Source organism: Rhea pennata, chromosome 4 (genome assembly GCF_028389875.1).
Source record: "Rhea pennata isolate bPtePen1 chromosome 4, bPtePen1.pri, whole genome shotgun sequence".
NCBI classification, from domain to species: domain Eukaryota; kingdom Metazoa; phylum Chordata; class Aves; order Rheiformes; family Rheidae; genus Rhea; species Rhea pennata.
Window position 1 is genome coordinate 75,263,861 of NC_084666.1, and position 24,782 is coordinate 75,288,642.

Consider the following 24,782-nt stretch of genomic DNA (forward strand, 5'->3'; position numbering starts at 1 on the left):
CGGCTGGATGCTCGTCCCCTGCTTTGACTGGTGCAGGCGCAGCCCGGGTGAGTTTTTGTGTGTGTGTGTGTGGGGGGGGGGGGAGTGCGTGTGCGTGCGTGAGTGTGAGTCTGAGTCCCGGCTCTCGGGGCTGATCTGTGTAATCAGCAGCCAATCGCACCGCCTTCTTGTTCGGCTCCGGCTGCAGGCGAGAGGCAAAGCGAGGGGGAAACCACCACCCAAAGGAAAACGCGCGCGCACACACACAGTCAGAGGGAGAGCTGGCTCTTCTAATTCAATCACTGGCATCGACTGCGTCCCGAGCGCAGGAGGGGATAAGGTGGTGGGATGTTCCTCTCCCTACTTCCACCCGGCCTCTTCTACAGGTAGAGAAATAAAAAGGTTGCAATGAAACAAAAATCATCAATCAAATCACATCCATTCTCCTCCTGGTGAAAATCTCAGGTCTCGGCTGGGCTCTGAGCACCCGTCCATGGCTGGCAGGTGGAAGGGATGGTAACTGGGCTGCGCTGGGCGTTGAGCCCACCTCTGCCCAGGGCCAGCCCTCCTCAGTGGCACTCTGCTTCCTCCTCTGCCCCCCTCCAACCCAGCCAGGGCTGGCCAAGGGGTCCCCAGCAGGCTGCAGCACGTGGGCAGGGACGGGCACCATGCACCAGGCAGGGAAATCCTGCACATCAGGACTCCTCCGATACAACAGGGCACAGCAAGACATTCCTTCCTCGCTCAGAGGATTTCACGTGCCTCCCGCATTTGTTGCTTTTCACCACCAAAAGGACGGGAGAGCCTCACCCCTTCCAAGCTCTGCAAAAGCAGACAACCCTCCATCGGATGTGTAACACTGTCCCTTTCAGAAAATACGCTGCAGCTCAGAGGGTGCCTCACATACATCTGGTGAGGGGAAGCCTCTGTGTGTTTTCCAGGTTTGTAAATACCTGTAAAGCTTGCATGTGGAAAATGACTAGCTTTCCAACCTTAAGAAGGGAAATAAAATTACCTTGTAGTCAGCATATGAGCTTAACACACAGTATGTCTAGCAGACTAACGATGTTTGTAGGCTAAAATGCATGAAATTTGGTGTTTCATTTTCAAAGAGTTTTGAGGCATCCAATCTGCCATACACATCTAAAAATATTACACACGTACGTACACAGACACAAACAATTTTAATAGTAATGCAAATAGAAAGATTAACTTTACATTTCAGCTCTCTGTGTAAGAAACTTACATTAGTGCAACATAAAATTTGGGCAATTCAATATACAGAAAATTGAGGTGTGATCAGGTTCTTGGACAAAAATAATAAAATCAATGTAGTTCTCCGCAAGAACGAAACAAAATGATTTGAACTGATATCTGAAAAATTCAGCCCAAGTAGCCATCTCTGACTTATAACCATGACTGAATTTTCAGTCCCCAAAGAAGAATCTTTGCACAAATGAAATACTGATTGAATGCAAGTGCTATTTCTACTTTAGTTACGTTATTTTCTAATGGTGAGAAACATCATGAAAAGCTTTTTAAATAAAACACCAGCATAACCCAAGTCTCTTTTAAACTTACAGTGCCAAATAATTGGCCATGAGAATGTAATCTGTTTTGTGTGTCCAACAAATGAGGGATCTTACACACTGCAGGCTGACTTTTGTGGTTGGAGCACTGTAAATTGGGAATGACTTCAGTAAAAGAGAAAGATTCAGAGACAGTACATGCATGTCACACAGTACTTGAGCAAAGGCAGATTAGAGAAGAACTAACTGAAGCTCAACATGGAAGCTCAAGCACAGTATTGGTGTGCTTTTATTTTAAATCTTTTAAGGCTTAGCATAAAGCATGGTTTATGCAAAATTAATTCAGAATTTTGCTCCCAAAACCTTGCTCCACCACCTGCCTGCAGTTGTTTAAGTTAGGTGTCTAAAACACAAAGTCAGCCCCGTACAATCCTGTTTCAGTCAGTGAAAAGAAAGAAGACTCTTGGGTTAAGGGAGAGAGGAAAAAGTGACTTCTCAGAGCACTAGGTTAGGTGCCCTCTCTGAATCTCTCCTTGTAGACTGCCATTGTAGTTCTTTAAGAATGCTGCAGAAGCACAGATTGGGTTTCAAATATCCCTTGCTTTACAAATTGTCCCCCAGATAGAGTGGGATTCTCATCACATGCAGTTCTGAAGCTCCCAAAGTTAAAAATATCCTTAGGTCAAACCAGACATATGATTTTACATGCCACAGTACCGTGACTGCACAAAAGAAACTGAACTAGCACATGTAAGTAGTTACTCCTCATTAGTAAACAACGGCTGGCAAACTCTCAGACCTGGCATCTGAGATAACAGTGCTTCTGCACCTTTCCATTATTTCTTTTCCATTTCTTGCATGAAAGTACTGCAAATCACTAGCAAGTTCAGCGCTCGTAAGAGAACAAAATTCCATCTGCATCTCAGAGAGCTTAAAGTTTAACCCCACAGGTTTTGAAATAGTTACCTTGACTTACAAGAGAAGACAGAGGCCCCTTGAAGCCATATAACTGTACTGGTACCACGTGCAATGGCGAAGCTGCGTTCCTCGCCTTGACAGAGGGGCATGGCGCTTCCGTTATAAATACCAGAGAAGTGATGGCACCCACAGGCTCAACCTGAGAAGACTGGATCTGACAGGGATTTTTTTTAACTGCAGATATCACTGAGAGACATTACGGACCTCTCAAAGTGCCACTGAAACCACCCTTTTCTCTTACAACCAGGAGGCACATTCTCCTTCTCAGGCTTTGGTAAAAAAAATCTGAAAAATCAAATTCAATGGGTTATTTAGATAATGGTCAGATTCCAACTGCTCAGCAACCCTATAATAATGTGTTTGCCTGTGTCATTTATGGGATGGAAGGGGAAGTGGAAAGAAGTAATTCACAAGTGGATTGGGACAGTGGTGGAATGGGAAAAGGACATGGTGTGAGAAACGGATGGTTGCCTAGCTTGCTTGGCACAGCTACACTACAAGCCCAGGTGAAAGGCCTGTGCAGCCAGTATTGCCAAACATGAGTGGGTTATTCTGTTGCCATACCAAATCTCAGTAGCAAAGAGAAGAAAAAGACTTAAAACAGACCAAGACTATTAAGAATTTATGTACCTGAATGATACATTTAACTTTTATTTTATCTTTAAATGTTCCATTAATGTGTGATTCCTCAATGATTTGTTATCTCTGCAGTTTTTTGGGTAGCAATATTAATGTATGGACATTGCTTTGCATTTTTCAGTTATGAACCACCGCTAACTTTTAGCAACATAGCACCAGGGTCAGTGTTAGCCTGCTGGAGCTCTGCCAGGAGGGGTGGGGGCTACAGCTTCCTCGGTCATCTCACAAGACGGTGCAGATACCAGGAGGGTCTTTTAGGTACTGTGCCAAATGTGGGAGCTGCTTCCCTCTGCCTTTGTCAGCAGAGAGCTTCCTTCCCTGCCGGCAATCTTCCACCTGCTGCCTGTGCCTGCACTCCACCTCTTTTTGTTGCTTTCTTTAGAGGTACATGGACAGGCATAGGATGCTGAAGAATCTGCCCTTGTTCTGGTCATTTCAAAACCATGTCCTCGTTCTGAGAGAGAGCTGTGCCGTGACGGGACAGATAACGAGCCTATGGCCTGCGCTAGAAGTGACTGTTTTCACAGATGAGATATTCCCTTGTGCAATATTCCTGTCCTCATGAAACCAGCAGGATGGTTTAACACTACTATCAGTATAAGCAGACTCCAAGCTTGTAATTCCAGCATGTTCCCTCATGCATGCTAAAATTACTCCGTGATTCTACAAATTCAGGCTTACCATGCAGCACTGCAGCAACTTACTAAGCAAAACTAGACCCTACCCTGAACTGAGAGGACTAAACTATCTGTTTGGGAGGGTTTAATCTTCATGAACTCTCTGGTTTGTGAGCTTTCTGCTGTGACTGGCCAACAAGAAACCTGCTAATCCCAACCCTCAAGGTCATTTTATGGTATGACCGCCTCAGAACTGACAACTGTCCCAGTATCACTGACTTGTTCCCCGTAAGGAAATGCACACGCAGTAAAAACTCTACAGGTGTAAGCCTGGACAGTGATGCTGCACCCGAAGCACCCAGTCTACACAGACATTCCTCGCACTCACCGTTCTCTGTAAGACACTATCACACGTGGGGCCTACCAATCCTGGTCTAGCAAGTAATTGAAGTTTTGGCAGGAGAAAGCTGTGTCAAACTAAGCAGATAGAACTGGTGAGGCTGATTTTCTACCCATCCTACCATTACAATTTTGGAGCATGTATTAAACATGCACTCACTGCTGTACAGACTATATTCCTGGCTACAAGATTGCATTGTGGCTCTTGATTCACACAGCTAGTACACTGCGAAGACAAAAAAAGGAGGTACCAGCCTTCACCGCAAGTCAAAGCATTATTAAAGTGGAACTGGATTTTTTTTTCAAAGCTCCTCTGCACTGTTAAAGCAGAGGTGCAGCATGATGTGTCAAACTGGAAGTCAGTGGACCGTGACTCTCAACTGCTTCAGGTACTTCTGGAATTCTCTCTAAATGGGACCACCTTAAGCACTCACAATTATGAGTGGTGCATACTTACAGGGAATGTGACGCTTCACTGTAGGTATCTACATATTAGCTGGGTACCTGTGTCCTCAGTTCAGTCAATACAAGGACAGGAACCTAAAGAGCTATTCACCCTACAGTAGACATTTGGCCCACTGGCTTTTTCTCCATGTACCTGCAAACATATTCTTGGGAGCTGTACTGCTGGGACTTTCAACTTCAAAAGCCAAAGGAATATTCTTGAGTCAGATCATGAGCCCCCAGGATGCTTCTTCTGTACCCTTCTTCTTCTGGGACAGCAATGTGAATACTTAGAAAAGAGGCTCTCCAAATTAATGCCCACTTTTTAAAATATGGATCTTGGCCCACAAACAGCAGTCACTGCACCTGAAAGCAGTATCTGAACTGCTGATAGCAAGGGGAAAAAATTTCTTTCATCAGCTGATGACTAGTCAGCACTACTGGGTTCCACACTTAATGGCCTTTGAGGAGCTGTCAGAAGCTACTCTGCTATCCTGTCAGGCACGATTTGTTTTCTTTCTACCTATCAATATTTATTGCTAAGATATGGACATATTAAAACATTGAGAGATTAGCAAAAGGATTTGGCAAAGGGAGAAAATGGTATACTTTAAAATGAAACACTTTAGTTTAAATAAATTGTGGTTGGTTAGGTTGGATTCTGACTACATCCCCATCTGAAATTCTCCATGGGCACCAATGAGGGCTAAGAAGAAACCTGTGGTTTGGTTTTCAGTAGATATTTTGACACTAGTGCTACTTCTAGAATGCAAATGTAGTTCTGCAGTTTTTTTTAATACACTCTGCAGCCTGAATCCTGCTCCAGGTGAAGCAGATGGGTGATCTAGGCTGGATGCAATGACTGGCCAGGTTTCACAGGGCCAATGCTTAATAACAGCACGAAGTCCGCATTTGCTAACACACTTTGCTGAGTTTCTTTCTCTGAAAAAATTAATACTAATTTGAGGCATCAATTTCACCTGCTTCCAAGGCTGTATCATGCCTGACCCACCTGACTGCGTTTTGTGATAAAACACCTCGATTTGTGGATGAGGGAGATGGATGGATAACATTTACCTTGACTTTAGCAAGGGTTTCAGCACTGTCTGCCGCAATATTGTTGCATCCAAGTTAGGATGTTACTGTCTGGATAGGTGAACGATTAGCAGGGTGAAAATCCAGTTGGATGGTCAGGCTCAGAGGCTTGAGGTTAACATATTCTACCCGGAGGCCAGTAGCAAGTGGAGGACCCAGGGGTCTATCCCATACTAACATATTTGTCAGTGACTGGGAGGATACAGTGGAGTGTGCTTCTGTCAAGCTTCTGGTTGGCACCTAATTAGGGGACCAGTAGATGCGCTCAAGGGCAGGGCTGCCATCCAAAGGGACCTAGGCAGGATGGAGGAATAAGCTGACAGGAACTTGATGAAACTCGAAAAGGACAAAGGCAAAGTCCTGCCCTGGGAAGGATTAGCCCCATGTAACAGCACAGGCTGGGGCCTGGCTGCCTGGGGAGCAGCTCTGCTGAAAAGGGCCTGGGTGCCCTGAGGGACAGCAAGCTGGGCAGAGCCAGCAGTGTGCTGGGAAGGCCGAGAGCATCCCGGGCTGTATCAGCAGCAGTGCAGCCAGTAGATGGAGGGAGGTGAGTATCCCCCTACACCGGCATTTGTTAGACCATATGTAGAATATTGTATCCGTAACGACTGTTGATAAAGGATGGGAGGGAGTCCAGCAAGGTCACAAAAATGGTTGGTGGCTGGAGCACTTGCCCTGTGAGGAAAGGCTGAGGGAGTGGGGCTTGTTCAGTCTCGAGCAGAGATGGTTTCGGGGCAATCTCACAGCAACCTGTGAGGGGGTTACCGAGAAGAGAGAGGCAGGCGCCCCCCAAGGATGGTCAGGTATTGGAACAGGTCCCCCAGGGAGTCTGTGCAGTCTCTGTTCTTGGAGGTTTTCAAACCTGACTGGACACAGCCCTGCGCAGCCTGGTCTGATCTCAAAGCTGGCCCCGCTTTGAGCAGGAGGTTGGACCAACAGAGGTCCTCCCAACCCGAATGATCCTGATACTATGATTCCTTGAGATCCTTCTTGGCAACTGACTGATACGAGCCAAAAGCTTTTGTTTGCTTTGTATCAATATGCAGTTAAATCCTGCGGTCTTTTCTTTGGGCCAAATCCTCATCTGACACAAAATACCACTGATTTCAGTATTACACACACAGTGAAGATTTACCATGTTATAACAGTCATGCTTAGAAGATTTGCTCTGTTTTTACCAATACCCCTGTGAAGATACTTATTCAGTAAGAAAAACAGTATTACTTTACTGATTTATGCTGTAATGATTTTCATCATGTAAGGTTTTGGCCTACAAAATGCAACAAATAATAGTTCTGAAATTTAACATCTTCATTCTGCTCTCAGCTTTGCAGCTGCCAGCAGAACTAAGCCAGCTATGCCTGAAGGGATGCTCAGGGGAATGAAACATCTAAACTCCTCCCTGAATCTGGGTCTACCTGGTTACATCTGATGTGACCCTCATGGGCTTTTTTGAGCCTTCTACTGGTAAAGGCAAACCAGGTCATTTGGAAGGCTAGGAAGGGTTAAAGAATGTGTCAAGCTCTGGTGTTGATGCAATAGCAGTAAAAATGATTTGTGCATGATGAGATATAGTCTGAACTTGGTGCAGAAGCACTCTACATATTTTGCATTTTTAATGGAGATGACTAAATGTTGTGTTAATTTCTTATTTTTCTCTCTCCCCTTCTTTTCTGTCTCAGTTTGCCAAATTTAGCTGTTCAATGGCATGATCATCAAAGCAACAAAGTGGAATAAAAGCTTACCTACCTTCCTGTGTTTATAAAAACAAGGCAGACATTTCAGTATAATATACCGACAGGCTCCAAATCTCAAAACACAGTCCAACTTCCTAAATCACTTCTTCTGGAGTATCCAAATAAACTCATCTGCCTTTTTGCTCAGCATACAAATCATTTTGGTACAAATGCATGAAAAAGGTCTTAGGCAGTCTGGAGGGCAGGTCTCTACACAAAACATCTGTAGTGGCATGAAAAGCTACAAAACATGCAGACAGACAAAAAGAATAACCACCACCACATGGGACAAATTCTGCACACACACTGGTGTGATTATGGATTGACTCCATCCTATCCCGTAGAGTCACTCTGCATTTCCATCTGCAAAGCTGAGATAACGATCTGGACTGCTATAGATAATCTATTACTGTATTCTTTTCCCCTCTCCGCCCCCTCAGACAGAAGAAACAGGGAAGATGCAAAGGGGTCAAATAATGCTGTTAGAGTTCTGATCTGGTCTCTAGAAGCAGTCACCAAACTCCAGCTGGTGTGTGTGTGTCTTCCGATGCGCTTGCAGGCAGACATCTAAGGCAGACTCAAGCTCAAACGATCTGAAATGCAGGCTGCATATAAGGCAGCCTGACTTTCTGTCTCCCCCTTTAGCAACAAAGCTTACTTCTGTTACAACTGGGCAGGGCTGGACTTCTCTAAGCTGGTCTCCTGTCTATACTTATTCCACCACAGTATTACACAAAGAGGGCCGGTGCATGCTTCTTGTTTGCTCTCTAATTTCTCGGCGTGGATGACTTCTGGGTTATCCACAAGCACTGCCCTTCCGAGTTACAGCCACTGCAGCTCCCTGCGGGTCTGCAGATCCTGCGCTTTTCCTGCTAGGCCCTGGCAGCTTCTTGCTTGTAGAGCTGCAACCTGATACACCAGTAAGACTCCAGTTTGTGCTTTGCACACGTTGCTGTACAGTTGTGTAACTTGTAGCCTTTTCATCCCTTAGCCCTGGGCACTCAGCAAGCCTCAATCTTTATGAACTTTATTTAAATGATGTGCAACTCTGGTGCTACTGTCAGGGCTAACCTCATCATTCTGCAGCAGTCCCTTTCAAAAGCACTGTTTAAAACTCCCACCAAAAACTTCCAGGTTTCCACACTTTCAGTAATTGTCACATAATGCACATACCTGCTAACTTCACAGTTACTTGATCCCTCCACACAAGCACTCAGAAGTCCTGGGGAAGAGGAAACCACAAATACTCCTCCTGGGGGAAATGAAATAATTATATATTTGCATAACAAAGTGACATTAGCAAAATCTATTCAGTATGTGAAGGCCAATCCCACACTTGTGCTTATTAGTTGCCTGGGTTTCAGGCTTTCCAAGACCTGCTCACAAAGGCAGTCTCCACTGCTGTAGCTCCTGCATCCTGTTCTCCTCACTGTCATCTGGTGAATATCCCATGCAACTTCACCTCAGCCCTCTGCGCCATCTGTTTGCTGCTCTCAGACGGGCTTCTGTGTATTCTGTTCTGGTGGGGCTCTTGCCACTGCATTCTTGGGTCAGTGACACCACCTTTGCTCCCAGCAGCATGTGTTCAGCCCCACCAAGTCAACCCCACTCTTACTAGATCCACAATCTCAGGCTAAGGCAACCGCTCTCTTCCCCTAAAACATCACTCCAGAGCAGCCTTGTCTCTTTTTGTTGGATTTTGTCTTGTGATCCAGTCAGAATCCATTGCTGTTAGCCCCAAATGCCTCGTTTTTCCCAATCCAAATAATTTCCGTGCATCCTTTATATGGACATATTCCCACGCACAATTCATAAAGTTCAAAACCAGCACAAGAGAACACTAAACAGCACATCAGCAAGCAGTACTTGGAACTGCACTACGCAAATTGCAACATACGGAGCTAGCTCTCTCCTTTCTTTTATTGGGGAACAAAGCAGCGACCTTTTCCTTTAAACCTCCTAGCTCTTCATCTTATAGATGTGTACGGAAAGTTAGTCTTTTGCTAGGAGGAGTGGTGAAAAACTTTTACCAAGCTACCCCTGTGCATAGCCATTATGTGTGCATATATATATTATATATAAACGTATATGTGTGTGTGTATATATATATATGTATGTGTGTGTGTGTGTGTGTATCTATCTATCTATCCATTATGCTTGCTTTTTTCTGCTTACTCGGCTGGGTGTTCGCTGTTTGCTCAGGTGGCCAGCATCAGCCTTCCCGCTGGAGGTGCCTTTCCAGCATAATTTCTTCTCTAGGGCCCGGAGATCACATGTTTCTCTCATCACAGAGAACTTCTGCTGTGGGATCTGTAATAACTCTGCTTGGAGCTGAGCTGAAATAAAACATGCCTCAAGCGAACAATAGCCAAATAACAAGAGTGATGTTTTTCCTTCTTGTAGAGAGCATGTACTGCACACAGGGCTAATCTGCATGGCTTCAGTACATTCAGCACCTGTGTTTTTGTTTTCTTTGCAGTGGGAACAGTGGCTTGGCCTGCACTGCTTGTCCTTGCCTGCCTTGCAGAGAATTGCCCAAAGGTTTTATTCATTTTTAATCTGATTTCTTTTCTGTATGCGGAGAGTTGGAGTTAAGGGAGGTTTTTCCCCTTCAACCTCTTTCACTGATGGCCAAAAGGAGAACACCTAATGACCACATTGTGTGCTGCTTGGAGGTCTTGTTCTTTACGTGAGATAGAGGTCAGCTAATAAGGTAGCACTGGCACTTCCGCTTCCTTCATTCCAGTTTAAAAATACAATTGGATTTGCAAGGCTGCTGCTGGAATGATGAACTTGAGAGTATGTTTAGTGCTGTGCTTTCTGAGTAGATACTTTATTATATAACTATCAAATTCAAATCGGGCTTAACTAGCACCATTGCTCTGGGTTCCTCACACAGCTGGCCTTCCACAAAACCACTTCTGGTCACAGAATGCAAAGCAGAGCCTTCCTATAAAATCACATTGATCTCATCAGAATTTCACTTCACGTAACAGTAAGGAAAAATTTCTAACTATGTCCTCAAGCATCCTGTTATGATAGTTTAAGAACAAAGAACTTCAGTTTTGGGTTTAAAAAGCCTTTTCAAAGCTTTTTATTTTGTACTAAATAACAACTCTTCCTATGATTCTGTTTGTGGTTCAGGATGGAGCTGTTCACCACCAATCTTACATTGTTTTTTAGCATCATTCTATTATCCAAAATAACAACAACAACAACAACAAATGTTCCGAACCTTTAAGCAAGACCAAAGATCCAGACTCCACATTAAGGGAACAAAACTATGATTTTGGCAAGGGAAGTAAAGAAAAATGAAAGAATCCCAAACATATCCAGGCTAATATCTGTAGACCTTAACTCACTTTAACTCATTTATGCAGTTTAAATATGCTTGGGGGAAAAAGAAAAACCTCCCAGTGGTATAAAATCTAGAGTTTTTTAGATCCTTTGCAAGGATGCTCTTTCTCATTCACACATAAAATCAGTTGTCTTAGGGATATGTACTATTCTACAACTGCAGTAAACGTCATGATCGGCGATCATATACGGTCTCTTTTCAGAACAGAATGGAGAAGTTCCTATTTCCCTTATGTTTATGGCAGTAATTTCAAGGCAATAATTTCAAGCTGGACAGTTTGTATTTGTTTCTGCTAAAAAGTCACGGAGCACAGGAGGGTATTCAGGGAGCCTTCATGTGGTTATCAGTTTTTGGAAAGCTTTTCTCTTGATTACCATGTGTTACTGTGTGCCTATGCAGGGCAGAACAGTGACAAGATGTTGGGAAAAACCAACACTGTCATTTTTAGCTTTAGGCACTATCTTGTCTGGATAGGAAAATGAACCTTTTCTTCAAAATGCAAGCCAGATTATGGAAGTGTTTGGGGACAGATTTTTAAGTGCTCACCACTTACAACAGAGACTATATTTTCTTCCATTTAGGAATGGCAAAGGACTATGACATGTCACTTTTGATCTTCCATTAATCATAACCACTAGTCCTAGGTTTAGAATGTCAGAAGAGACAGGACACCAGGAGATGAGGCTGGATGGGAGGGAATTTCAATTAGTTTTTTGAGTAGTCATTAATTCTGGAGGCTCAGTGAATACCATTATTTCATTGCATGTATTTTAGTTCAGAAAAGAAAACAACATTTTATCTCAAAAGAGGTTTATAGCTGTGGTCAGAAATTGCATGAAATCAGAACTCTAAAGGAGGTCACCACCAAGTGCAAAAGATGAGGCTACATACATCTTTACAGCCTTTCAGCTGTCTGCCTGTAACGACATACAGAGCATCAGTGCTTCCATTGATACTGACCTGAACACATGTAAAGCCCACTTGAATCCAGATTTCCTTCCATTTTCCAACAGATGCAGACATGAAATACTCTTACACTTCCTGTTATCAGCATCAAGAACGTTGATTCACAAGACAAAAATAAAGGAAGTTGAACTCATATGGAAATAACTTCGACAGTTGAAAATTCACTTCTATTTAGTCTTACTTCATCTCTTTTTTGTTTTTAATTATTAAGATTTTGAGATAATATTCTCCAAACTCCAGGAACCATTTTCCAACTTAAGGTTTTTATACTCTTATAAAATCTGATTAGACTGAGAGAGAATAATGACAATTCAGTGGTTCAGAGGAATGAAACATGTTTTATACTCCTCCCAGTTGTCCCTTCTACCCACCTTCATAATGACGATTTCTTCTTCTCTAGTGTTCAAGAGAGGCAAAAGCTAATGTTTTCACAATGGTTCAGGACCTCTGATTTTGTCTTGTAAAAAATATTTCTCTCTGCGCTATAGAGGCAATTCTGCCTCTGTAGGCCTTCCCTTGAACTGCCTCAATAAACAGGCAATAAATCAAAGCTGAATCAATCACAGAAGCCCAGTTTGCAGATGACTTGCATGGAATGATGGAAATTTTTATGTTTAATTCTGTTGAATGAAGAGAGGGAAACATGCAGAAGCATCATGGTCAAGAGAAATCTGCCCTAACAGTGTAAGACCTGCTTCCTCCTTGGAGAAGCCCATTTCCAACACATGATACTGTAGAATCAGAGTTCCTGCAGTCTTGGGCTTTTGTTCTTCTCCTGTTAATAGCCCTGGGAAGAGGCATAATTTGTCTTTGCAAGTTTGTTTTCTACTCCTAGCTTGGTAGTTTCACCGGCTTTGATGTGAAGGGCTGTAGTGGGCAATAGGTTTCTCTCTGCCCCTGCCTCCAGTAGACAGTGCTGCCCGAAGCAGGCATGGAAACTCCTCCTGTTGGCATTCGCTGCGTCTACACTAGGGGGCTCTGCTGCCCTAGCTATGGAGGCAGAGCCTTGGTAGTGTAGACAAGGCCTACAACATTGAGCTGTGTTGCCATGCTCTGCTCCGCTTCGTCCACAACCCGGCTGCAGTTCGGGGATGAGTAAAGTAACCTCCAGTTTGCATATCTACTGCTAAATTTTGAGGGTCCTATGGGATCAAGTGCTATTATATAAAAGCAAGATGTTACAGTAAAAGATTTTATTGTATTTTGGAAATGGCAGAACTTCATAACGTTGAAAGTTTTATGGGAAGGAAAACAAGTCTTCTAAGTCTCTCTCCCAAATTACTGCAGCTTTGAAGTAACAACTTTCACTTTGTAATTGCTGGAACACTCCCTCTCCTTGCACTAAAGGGATCTTTAATGCGCCAACTGCTAAGACCGAGGCTCTCAGCCTTTTCCAAAGGGAACATGCTTGTGATGAGGCTAGTAGATAAACCTCACCCTATGGTAAGCCTAGCAGCACTGCTACCATCTTTTTTTCTCCTCTGAGTTCCCTCCCTTGTCCTTTTCACAGATTCGCAGTTATAAGGTCAGAAGAGATCATTAAAACCATCCAGTCACTTAAAAAATAAGGTCCACGGACCTTTTTATTCAGACCTTTTCTGCCTTTGTTTCCTCCGCTTTCCCCTCACATCCTTTTCTTTTCTCTTTAATTATTGTTATTCTTAGTTTTCTCCTAGTTCTGTCTGCTGCTTAGCTTTGTGCCATTCTCCTGTTCTCCACTAAGCAAACAGCTACGTTGGTGGTTCTACCAGCTGGATCATGTACGTATGGGCAACTTACCCAAGTGCCCTGGGAATGGAAGAGAGTCCCTTGGGCCATTGCGTTGCTGCCTAAAATTCTGGCAAGCTGGTACTAGAACAGCTGCAAGAACAAGAACGGAAGAAAAGTGGCCTTCAAAGAACCACTACTGCCATCAGAGTGCTGCAGCTTTCTTTACGTTTACCAGTCTCTTTGGTGTGACTTCTTGGGCTACCCTGTGAATGGCTTGGCCCACATTAAATGGGATTAGTTGTTCCACAGAGGCCTAGGCCTCCCTGGAAGGAGTCTCCCAGGAATAATTTAGAACATCTTGTTGCTGGGATACTATGTGACAGCAGTTTCTGCTTTTACTCCAGGAAAGAATGCAGCCCCTCCACATGTAGCTGGCAACCCTGCTGGACTACTAGTCACGGAAAAAATTGGGTCCAAAGCCTTTTCTCTTCCCCCTAGCTACCCTTCACTGACACATACCCTGTGGACTTTAGAGAGGGCAACCAAGGGGCCCTGATATACAGATTGCATATCAGTGTGGGGTCTTCCTTCCACTTCACCTTCCTCAAGAAATCAGGCACAAACCAATTCTGAATCAGTCTGAAAATCCCTCCTTCCCCTGAACACAAGATAAAGATCTTTCAACTGTTTATTTTTCTTCCAGATGGCGTTAACTAGACAAATTAGTTGGGAGAACAGCCACAAAGATGGACCTTATGCCCCTCTTCGGAGGATATGGTCGTAGATAACGACATGGATGTAGAGATTTGTTTCAATAGGTGTCCGTGTTGTGTTGTCTCCTGGGTAGGCCTGAAACACAGAATATTACAGATACCCAAACAGTCAGGAGAGACAGGGCATGGTTTTTAACTTCACGAATCTTCTCGTTCCCTTGGAACACAAAGGCTGATCCCCCCCCGAGGGTGGGGATTTCTCAGGGAAGATTAATGTCCAGGCACCAGGTAATCTGTAATTTCTGCTGTGCTGCTTTTAGCAGATGGAAAGACAATGATAGAGTTTTTTTATAGCTAAACACAGCTACGAACAACTGGACTATCAACTAGTCAAAGAGAAAGTCCAATATAAAGATGAGGCAGCTGGTACTGAGTCTGCTGAAGATGAAACCACTGAGAGGACTCATACTGATTACAGTTTGGCCCACAGCAAGCACTTCTGAATTGGTTGTTCTGCACCAATAAGTGTTACAGAAAATATGGAGCCAGATGGATCTCAAGGAGTCCGACGTGCCTGTACCCTGCAACCTGCAGGGAGACTGAACGGACACACACCAGCCTATCTTAGTACGGCTCTCGGCCTGCGAGGGTCTTTCACATAGACACTACAGAGCTGGTTATTTGTTACAGATGTTCTGCAGCTGTAGGAAGTTAGACTGGTGGCCCTCTTTCAATGCAACCAAACACATTTTTAGGTATGCATTTTTGAATGTCTAACAAACCAATACAATTATTTTGAAATACATATAATTTGATATTTTTTACTGTTGCTATTCATATGCAACCATCTTTCATGGGAAACACATCAAAGAAACCATCATCCTAGAGCTGTTCAGTACAAACCCAAACAAATTATTGCCCGGCTTACTTCATGTTGGTTTTGAGAGTAACCAAAGCCTGGGTGTGTTTGTCACATTCAATCTACAGTCCAAGGACTTCAGTTGTAAAGTTTAAAAAAATGCAGTCAGCACTAAAGGAACAGACAGTTTCTTATAGAGGGAAGCTATTTATAAGATTATTATTCATTTAGTTCTCAACAAAAGATAAATGTGGAAATTTAAACAACCTTCATCTACAGCTGGAAATAGGATGCCAAGGTGACTTTAGCATGTGAGTGCATTTGCTTTGTTTGGATTCAACTGCTTTGCAAATCTAAATAATTATAGAGTTATTTAAACAGTAGCAGGCAAAGTCTGGAATAAATGGCATAGATCAATCAACTTCAGCAATAATAGGATCAGACCTATTTTTAGGAGAAAGCAAAGCATACATTTGTGCTGTCAATAGTATGTAAGAGATGCAGCATCTGTAACATTCATCCAATATATAGCACTACTGAGGCACAATCTTTTTTTTTTTTTTAATCTAATGGTAAATCCTTCTGAATGATTTACTTTGCAGTTCTCCACAAGAACAGGAATCCATGAATCCAGTGTCAGATTTCTCTTTCATGTGGGACAAGGTTTAAATCAGAGTTTGACCCTTATGCCATGGTGACGATCTCAATCCCCTGCAAGAACCAAGTGACCTTATCGGGGCTGCTTTCCTCAGGACTTCTCAAACATTTTGCATGAAGAAGGAAAAATTGAATTAATTTTCTTAGAATTGCCTTTAAGTTTCTCTGAGCTTAACTGGAGCAAATTTGAAGACAACTGAAAGTCATATACAATTAGCAAAAGTATTGCATGTTTTTCAGAGGGATAGAGAATCGGCATCTCAATGCTTATGGACTTTATAGATACGATTAACTAGTGCTGTCACGGCAAAGTCACTCTGCATTCCCTCTTTTTAAAGTCTGTGTGACAATGACAAGCACTAGTCCTGCTGGTTGTGCAGTTGGGGAAGGAATTCTGCTGGTTTCAGTTCATCACTGCAGAAGCGCTGGGATGGAAAATGGCCCACACTTCATATACAAAAGCTGATCGTGCTTTATGGATTTGCCGGTGTTCAGCACCAGTCGGGATTTGGGATATTACAATTCTTGCATTTTGTTTCAAAGAAACTTCATATTCCTTTTTTTTTTTTTATCCACCTGCAGGCATGTTTCATAAGAAGAAACTTGTCTTTCAAGAGGTGATAAAATACAGGGTCTACCAGCCCCAGGATGGGTTGACAACATCCTAACAATTTTGCATCTTAGCAAGAGGCACACGTAGCATCATCTGAATAGAACACACTGTCTTGCCACACCAGACGCAACTGCTCAGGTACTGCCAGCCCGTTAGCTCAGCAAGTCTTCCATGCCTCTGTCCTCAATCCTTCCAGTCCTGCTTTCCTCCTCAGTCTGTTCACTCTCCTATGCTTCCTTTTCCTTTACACAATTCTCTTGATAGGATACAGACTCAGGCTGAAGCCTGCCCTGGCAAGAAGGGCAAAATTTTCTACTTCTGGATGCAAGGTAGAAGAGCAGGGAAGGAAAAGCACAGAAGAGAAATCCTGCTTTGGAGATCTTTCAGTTTTATAGTCAGTTCAACTCCTGATTGCTGTCTTCATGAGGGAAAGGCCTACATATACTCAGTCATAAACAAGGTAAGCTAAGTTTATCCTGACAGGGACCACAGTAGCTGTATTAACAAGAGGAACAGTATATCTGAATAAGCCTGCAAAGTTAGGTGTATATTGATAGACACACTATTTACAATCAGACTTCAATAGCTTAGCAGTACAACTCCATTGCCTAAAGGAAATCCAGAATATTACAGAAAAGACATTTACCTTTGGATCCACATTTATTATTTTCCTATCACTTTTGTTCTTGAAGAGTAATCCAGAGGCATTTTCTGCAATCACTTGGTAATTTGGACTGGAATTTGAAGCGCTGACATTTCTATCCCAGTTGTAAAAGCTGTGAAAATGTGAAACAGAAATACTGTACTTTCAATGGATGTCATTCTTCTGGCTTAAAGGGCAGATTCTGACCTATTTATTCATGTGGAGTAGTTCCTGATTCCACAACAACTCCTCTAAAAGCCAAACAGATTCACTGAGGAGCAGAAGTATACTAAATATTGGAAACTATCTGTCCAAACGTGAATCTACATATCTAGTCTCTAGCAAACCAAAACTGAGGCCCCTAGTTATCCTCTCATCCATTCAGTACTAGTATTACTAAAAGATTCAGAGCCTAGCTTTTAACTAGTAGGAAGTGGTAGTGCTTGAGAATTACTGCTGTGATGGAAACCGCTCTGGAGACCACCTGAAAGTGCTTCCCAGACCACCACAGATCTGCAAACCAGATGTCAGAACCAACAGTTTCCCCTTTGGATCTCATTGCAACTCTCTTGCCACCTTACTGTTTTCCCTTTCTCTTGTTTTTAATGTAATTCTGGTAGTAAAGACTTTTTGGATATCTCCTCATGGGCCAGACACAGGGGGGAGCGGCTGAACTTTGGTTCCCAAAAGAAAATCCTGGCTCCCTGAAGAGCTGTAGGTGTCAGTCTGTGATTAATTCTAGAGCAATCCATTCCATCAAGCTGAGTGTGTTTGCAGGTTTCTAAAACGTCTCAGCGCTAAATGCCACATCAGAAGGAACCACCAGCCCACTATGTCAATACAAAATGCACACAAAACAATTTCAGCAATTTATCCAGCTTATTTCTACGCTGGAGGTGCTGGAGTTCCAAAGGAATTCTCGCCCTTGTTTTTGATTTCTCAAGCATTTTATCACCTTAGCCATTTTGGCTTTTGTACTTGCAACACAGCTGACTAACAGGCCATGATTTGCATGCTCGTGGTTATTAGTTGTTCAGAAACCTTTTCAGCTCAGATGTAACTGTAAATTGCTTGATGTGATCACACTGCTGCTTGTACCTCGCTGGGGTACTCATTTGATCCTCTAAGTGGCCCACTGCACTTCTGCTTCTTGTCAGATGTGCGTACCTTTTGTACAAGGAGAAGGAGATGGGAAGATATCAGGAAATCATTCTGGGTGTAAGCAGGACTCAAGAAATTTTGAAAATATGAAGCCTTTTGTTTTCCTATCTTCTGCAAGGATACTCTGCTCCAGCTAAGTACATGGGGTTCCAGTTTTAAAAGCATCTTGATTTCTGCTTCACATTAAATGAACGTAAAATAATAGGCCTCAGTGTTACATACCCTAAGCCTTTTACATTCTGAACCCCTTTGGTGCGACTGAAGCAATGCATAACAACTTAGCAGAGAATTTACGACACCTTTACAGGGTTCATCCTGGCATTACTGAAGTCAGTGGGTGACTTGCCACTGAAGCTGGTGGATTTCACCCAGGTAATGTACAATGAACTTGGGATGTGGTCAGTACCAAATTAAGTTCTTAAGCAAATGAGCTAATGCAAGTACAAGCTGTCCTCTGGAGTTCTGTGCAACCTGGTACTTGAGAGTCTGTAGAAGACGAATGCAAGGTAGGTGGCCATAATAAAATTCAGCTTAATGGTTTTGCTTTGATACTGTAATTGGTCAAGTTAAATTGTTGTCTATAGGATTATTTAATGCTCCTGGGTAGCCATGTTAACTGGTAAACAAACAGAATTTTTGTATGCACTGTTTAAACCTGAGAATAAGAATATACACAAATTTACATACAAATTAAATACACAAATTCTTTTAACTCTTTACTCAACAACGTTATTTCACCCATACAGCTCTTCCCTGTCCCCAAGGACACAATTCACTTAAAAAGACAAATCACACTAACGAGACTGTTTGTGCTGGAAAGCCACTCCAGATTAGAAAGCTCTTGCTCTACATTATCTCAGATGAAAAGAAAAAGTCTGTCTGCAAAGACTTCCCCACATTCATTAAAAAGAAATTAAACATCTGAAGGAGGAAATAATCAATTAGCTGCCAGATAATAGCTTCCTGCATTTTGCCAAGTTTCCAGTCCCAGTCCTAAGACACTTCCACATTCAAGCCAGTGGGAGCTTTGGATGTCCAATGAATAAAAGATCAGAGCTCAGACAAGCTTTAGGTTGAGAAGTGAATGTCCAGTGCAAACGGTTTTCTCCTGGACTCTTTGCTCCTCAGCAAACTGACTGCTGTCACGTGCTTAGATGCTAGAAAGAGAGCTGCAACATGTGCTTTGGTGAAATGAGGTGAACCTGCCTGGACTCCGTACTGAGGAGCAACAGAGCCGGACAGCCCCCCGTGCAGTGCCAGGCCGCCCTGCCCTGCGTAAGCACGCAGGAGTGCTGCACCCGGCGCGTCCTGACACTGCCACCTTCTCTAAACAAAGGCCAACGGGTAGCGAGAAAGCTGCTCTTATGAGGAGGACGTTGGGGGCGCCTGGCCACAGGAAGAGATTTCCACCTGCATCCCCCCTCTAACAGTCTTCACTAAGAACTGACGCAACCGATTATAGGATGAGATTCATGTAATCTGCACCTCCACCTTCAGCTGGCAGGATGAGAAGGGCTGCAGAAGCTGGAGGACAATGTTGATGCAAGGACAAAGTAATATATGCTGACTGGAAATGTGTTGAGGCAGGAAGTCAAAGGAACGTTTTGATGAGGAGCAAGGAGTTGGAGAAGGATACTGTGGAGCAGCCTCTCTGCTGTCAGTTACTGCTAAGGTGAAACTTGATCATTTTACTCAATGCTTTCTGCCATGTGGCTGTTGCAACAAAAGGAGGCTGGCAATCGGGACCCAGGAGGTCCCACCTCATCCGCATTTCTCTCTAGAATAAACAGTGAACAAAATTGCAGTAGGAAGTACTATCTATGAGTTACTATAATCCCAATCCAAGCAAACAGATTTTTATTAGTAGAATTACAGGTAGCTTTAAATATTTAAATTATCCTGGGATGAAAATATGCTATCAGGCAAACAAGATCAAATGCCAAATTCAAAATTTACTGTGTACATTTTTTCTATTATTATTTTGTTTGATTTCCAAGTGTTTTGGAACAAATTTAACAGTCTTCAGCACGGCTCTTAAGAATGTGGAATATGAGAGACTTAGCAGTGCCCACAGTCCAGCTGCAAGAAGAATGAATCTTTTTTTTTTGTTTTGTTTTAACAATGAATTGTTGGTGTAATGGTATATAACAAGTACCACACTGTGTTTGGGAAAACAGACTAAAATATGTGAGGTGGTTTTTTTCATTCATCAGCTAATTCTGGTCAGAGCAGATTTTCATTCTGCAGGCAGGCAATGCCTTCCCAGAACCCAGGAATATGAACACAAGTCCTTGCATACTTACAGTTCTCCTTCAGGTACCAAGATGGCAGCACATCAAACCACATGGTGCTTATAGAATGTGTTTCATCCAAAAATCTCTAAATCCTTTCGTAAACATGCATTAAACCAACTGACATTTTTGTGAGATGTGAGGCAGGCTTTATTACAGCTCATCAGTGGCAGGGGGAGTCAGGGCACAGAAGATGCCAGAGATCCTCCCCCAGGATACGCCGTCTCTGTTGCCAGCTCTAGCCACGACAGGAAAGGCTTTGGGTGGACATGGAGTTGGCCAACTGTTTTCCTGTAGGCAAATCTTTGGCAAGGTTTTACAAACTGTCTTTTGAAGCCTGGGTGCATGATTGTCCTCTTCTTTCCCTTATTCCAGGGCAGGCACCCGGCTTTGATGGAAGATGGACTTGCACAGCCTGTTTTAGGAGTTGAAATGCAATGGTGCATCAGGCCTGCACAGACTAGAGAATGTTTCAGTCAGGCACTGAACAACCTGAGGGTTGCCAATCACCACCTGACCAAAAGAAAAAAAGGTGCCTATCTGCAGGGTAAGAGCTTTGTTGTCCCAACTTATTATTTACTATTTAAATCAGCAAAATCAGGGAGAGAGAACAGAGTGTAAAAGTGTTTATGTCTGTGTTGGCTCCACCTTTGATCCCAAGGGGTTAGATTATACTACCCTATTCTTTCTTCCCCTCCGGATAAGGATTGGTTCCTTGATTCAGTTCTCTGCTTTACTCTTCCCACCCACGCGTACACTAAGATAAAACCATTCTCCATACCAGACTGGGACTTCAGTCAAAAACTAATTATAAACAATGATGGTTCAACAGCTTTTTTCAGTTTGTGGTTACATGAATTTGCGATGCAAACTATCTGGCTTCAGATTCCCTCCTGGTACTTTACAGAGCAGCTTTCTTTAGTTGGACAGCAGCAGAAGGGTGCAGACAAGGGAGACAGGGAGATATAGGACAACAAAGGAGAGAAGAAATGGAAATAAAAAACAAAGTAATCCCTTCATCCTGAAGAACAACACTTTTTGCCCTCCAGCAGGGCTGCACTGATAATCACTCTAATAGGGGGAAAATTTGGCATTCTTCATGTGCTTGCCAAATATGACAAAGTAGCAATATACTTGGATAGGATTGACAAGTCAGTCCCTCTATGGCTTTCTAGTGCAAATGAGGTCAATGTCTCAGTAGGACATGACACCGTGTAATACTGCACATATGCCCGACTTCAGGCCAACCACTGTTTCATAATAAGACGCATGCCACAGACCTCTAGTTAAATAAGAACAAGCTACTTTTTTTCCATGTAAAAGAGTTAAAGAGATGCCAAGAATTGCTTTTGCTTTTCCTCTTGAAGCAGCCCTTTGACTAAAATAATTACATTTACCAATAGTTGCCATGGTAGGATGAGACTTGTTATGGCACTTCGGAAAACCAACGCAGTCTGATTTGCTCCACAGCTACTGTGCACAGTAGTTATTTTTGCACTATTGGGTTAAAATCAGGTAACATTAGCTTAATTCTCATGGCTGATTATCTTCCATATTGGTTGTAAATCAAAAGTAACTCCACCAAACTCTTGTATAAAACTGGTAGAAATGGACATCTGGCTCATAGGACTAATTCATGCCTTGGTTTCCTACAGGCAGTGAAAAAGAACAGCACTTCCTGGTGTGCCTGTGATTACAAAGCAGGAGTCACCTCAGTAAATACTGTCTGACAAGCCCTCTTTATACCACTGGCACTGTGGGGAAGTGGTGACATATGATCTCTGTATCTAATTTGTTACCAGGCTTCCCTGTGCAGAACTGGAACAGCGAGAGGATGTTTATCACTGCAGGCAGAAACAATTCTTAAGACTGTTCTGACCTTGCCTTTGCTATTTAGCTAATGTGGAGTTTGCTGCATCTCATTACTGAACTTGGGAAATGGCTATGCCAGTACCAGGGGTGGTAATGACATTTCATTTCTGAAAGGCGTTTTTCAAGGATGAACACTGTGACAGCCAGCACTAGACACATCTGAACCTAGCAGAGATGCAGCTTTTCCCTCTTGCTCAAACCTGGACAGCTCCTGCAGGGATGCTCCATGGCCAGCAACAACACCTTCTTTTTGCAGTTGCTAAGGCAGCCTCTTCTTTGTATCTCTCCCAGGCAATATTAGAAACCCTGAAATCTTGCTCACCAGAGATCAATGGCAAACCTGTCACTGATTTTAGGAGAACTAATGTTCACACAGTGTGTTCAAAGAACACAGGACAAGCACCAACATATGACAGCTAATCGTGAGGACTAGAGCTGCTCCATGGCAATGAAGTTCATGAATGGCAAAGAGTCTAAAAATATGTAACTGATCTGCTGACTCCCTTTTCACTATGTCACTGTAAAAACACCTGACTTTTGTCTTATTGCTCTTTCTTTTTCTTTTTAGCATAGGTGACACTTTTCAGAAAGAGCTCTGAAAGGATGTGCATCCATGCTGATTCCCATTCTCTTACAATTTCACATAAGAAGCGTAATGAACACAACACCCTGGGAGAGCCAAGACCCCAATCTGACACTGCCGAACCAGCGCTGTGAGGGCGTGCAGGCAGCTACACCCTCTGTACAAGACACCCTGCCACGTAAGCAAAGAGCACTGATGAACACTGGACACAGTGAGTGCCGCGAGGCGTCCAGTGGGGCGCACAGACTGGCTTTAGGCCAGCTTTCGTTCGACGTCGTCTGTGGCATGCTGGAGTAGCTTTGAGATCAAAGGGCTTGCAGAGCTCCTCTTGGCACCGCGAGCCTTTCATCTTATGCACCTCTCCTATAACCCCCAAGCCACGTGGCCGTTCCACCTCCTGCCTGAGCTCTAAGATCGCCCCTTTTCCCTACATCAAGGAGGAAAAAGCATGATGCACAAAAATGATGAGCACCTGCAGCTTCCACTGACCTGATTTGAAGCTGCATGCCACTCTGCTGAGTTCAGTTTACATGGGCATACCACGAAGGGGAACCAACTGAGAGCAGCTGAATTCAAGGCTGCTATTAGGAGCGGTGTGCTAATGGAGAGGCTTGCTGAACTACAAAAGCACATTGCCTGGGGGACATACACCCAGACGGGACTAGACCAGAATACAAATCTCTGCCCCATGATGCAGGTGGGGTGGACCTTAAGCTCCCATGGGAAGGCAGTTCAAAGCCGTTCCACTAGACTCTGACAGGATTTCTGTAGTAAAGAGCTTGCATAAACCTAAGGGAAAAGGACTCAAGAGCAGAAACCCCATGCGGAATCCTCCAAAGTCAGAGGATTTGCAGACTTGAAACAATTAAAAGAATTAGACCATTCTGAGAAATACAGGCTACATCTGCTTCTTTAAGAAAGAAAAGTACTTCTGAGGAGTGAGGAAAACTCTTTCAAGTGCTTCTGGCAAAACGATAAGTCACTTAAGATGGCACGTGATCACGTACGGCAAGGCCAAATAACACGATTCCAGCAGTAGCCAGAGGGGAAATACAGCAGGCAGGAGGTTGATCCATTAGCCTGAATTTAGAAGCTGTGAGTCTAAAGCTTTCCTACCATACACAGCACTTATCTACATCTTAACTAAATGGTACATTTTGAGTTTATCGTGGTTTGTCATATTTTTCAGTTGAAACAACAGCAACAAAAAAGACTTGGAAAGCAATTTTGTTACACAAGAGTTAGACTTCCCACAGCCAAAAGACGCTACTGTCCTGCTATTCTTTTTTTCTGCCATTTGACAGAATAATAACCTATAATGTTCATACAAAATAGTAATTTTCCGAAGGAAAACACAATGATCAGGGACTGCTGATGAGTGCATCTCTCCTACCTATGCCCATTTACAGCTGCTGCATAGTTCATCTTGTTGGTCTATCTACTAGCAACGCAGGACGATTATATTTTCTTCCTCTGCTTCACACACACACACACACACGTATGCAAATATTGAAATATTTGTTGCACTGAGCTTACTCAACAGATGAGTTTTCTTCTGGTCATGAATTATTTATGAATCAAAAATGATTTGAAGTATGTGTAAGACAGACACACAGAGCTCATGATACATCTACTCTGTCTACACACACACAACATCCCAAGTGGATATTCTGCATGCAGCAGTGGGATCCAGGTGATAATCCTTTACTCCTCTGGACAGTCTCACAAACTACCTACTCACCTGTCTTGTCATCGGATTATGTCACAAGTCATCACACTTCACCTTCCAGGATGCCTAAGGACTTGACCTGGGCCACGTATTTCAGTCTTCAAAATCTAAATGTGTCTCAAGTTCACTGCCTCAGAAGGATGCTATTAAATCAACAAACCCCAAACAGCTTTGTTAACTTTTCTTTCTCATTTTCAAATATAGGATTCTT

At 43.2% G+C, this 24,782-nt stretch overlaps 1 protein-coding gene across 1 annotated transcript in view; it reads right to left on the reverse strand.

The window, feature by feature from the left end:
- Window positions 1–14,203: 14,203 nt before the first annotated feature.
- Window positions 14,204–24,782, reverse strand: part of CFAP299 (cilia and flagella associated protein 299) — a 219,008-nt gene continuing 208,429 nt past the window's right edge. Inside the window, exons 5-6 of the mRNA XM_062575099.1 lie at window positions 16,939–17,068; window positions 14,204–14,299 (exon numbers count right to left, since the gene is read on the reverse strand). Coding sequence (XP_062431083.1) covers window positions 14,204–14,299; window positions 16,939–17,068 — 226 coding nt within the window. The remainder of the gene's footprint in view (window positions 14,300–16,938; window positions 17,069–24,782) is intronic.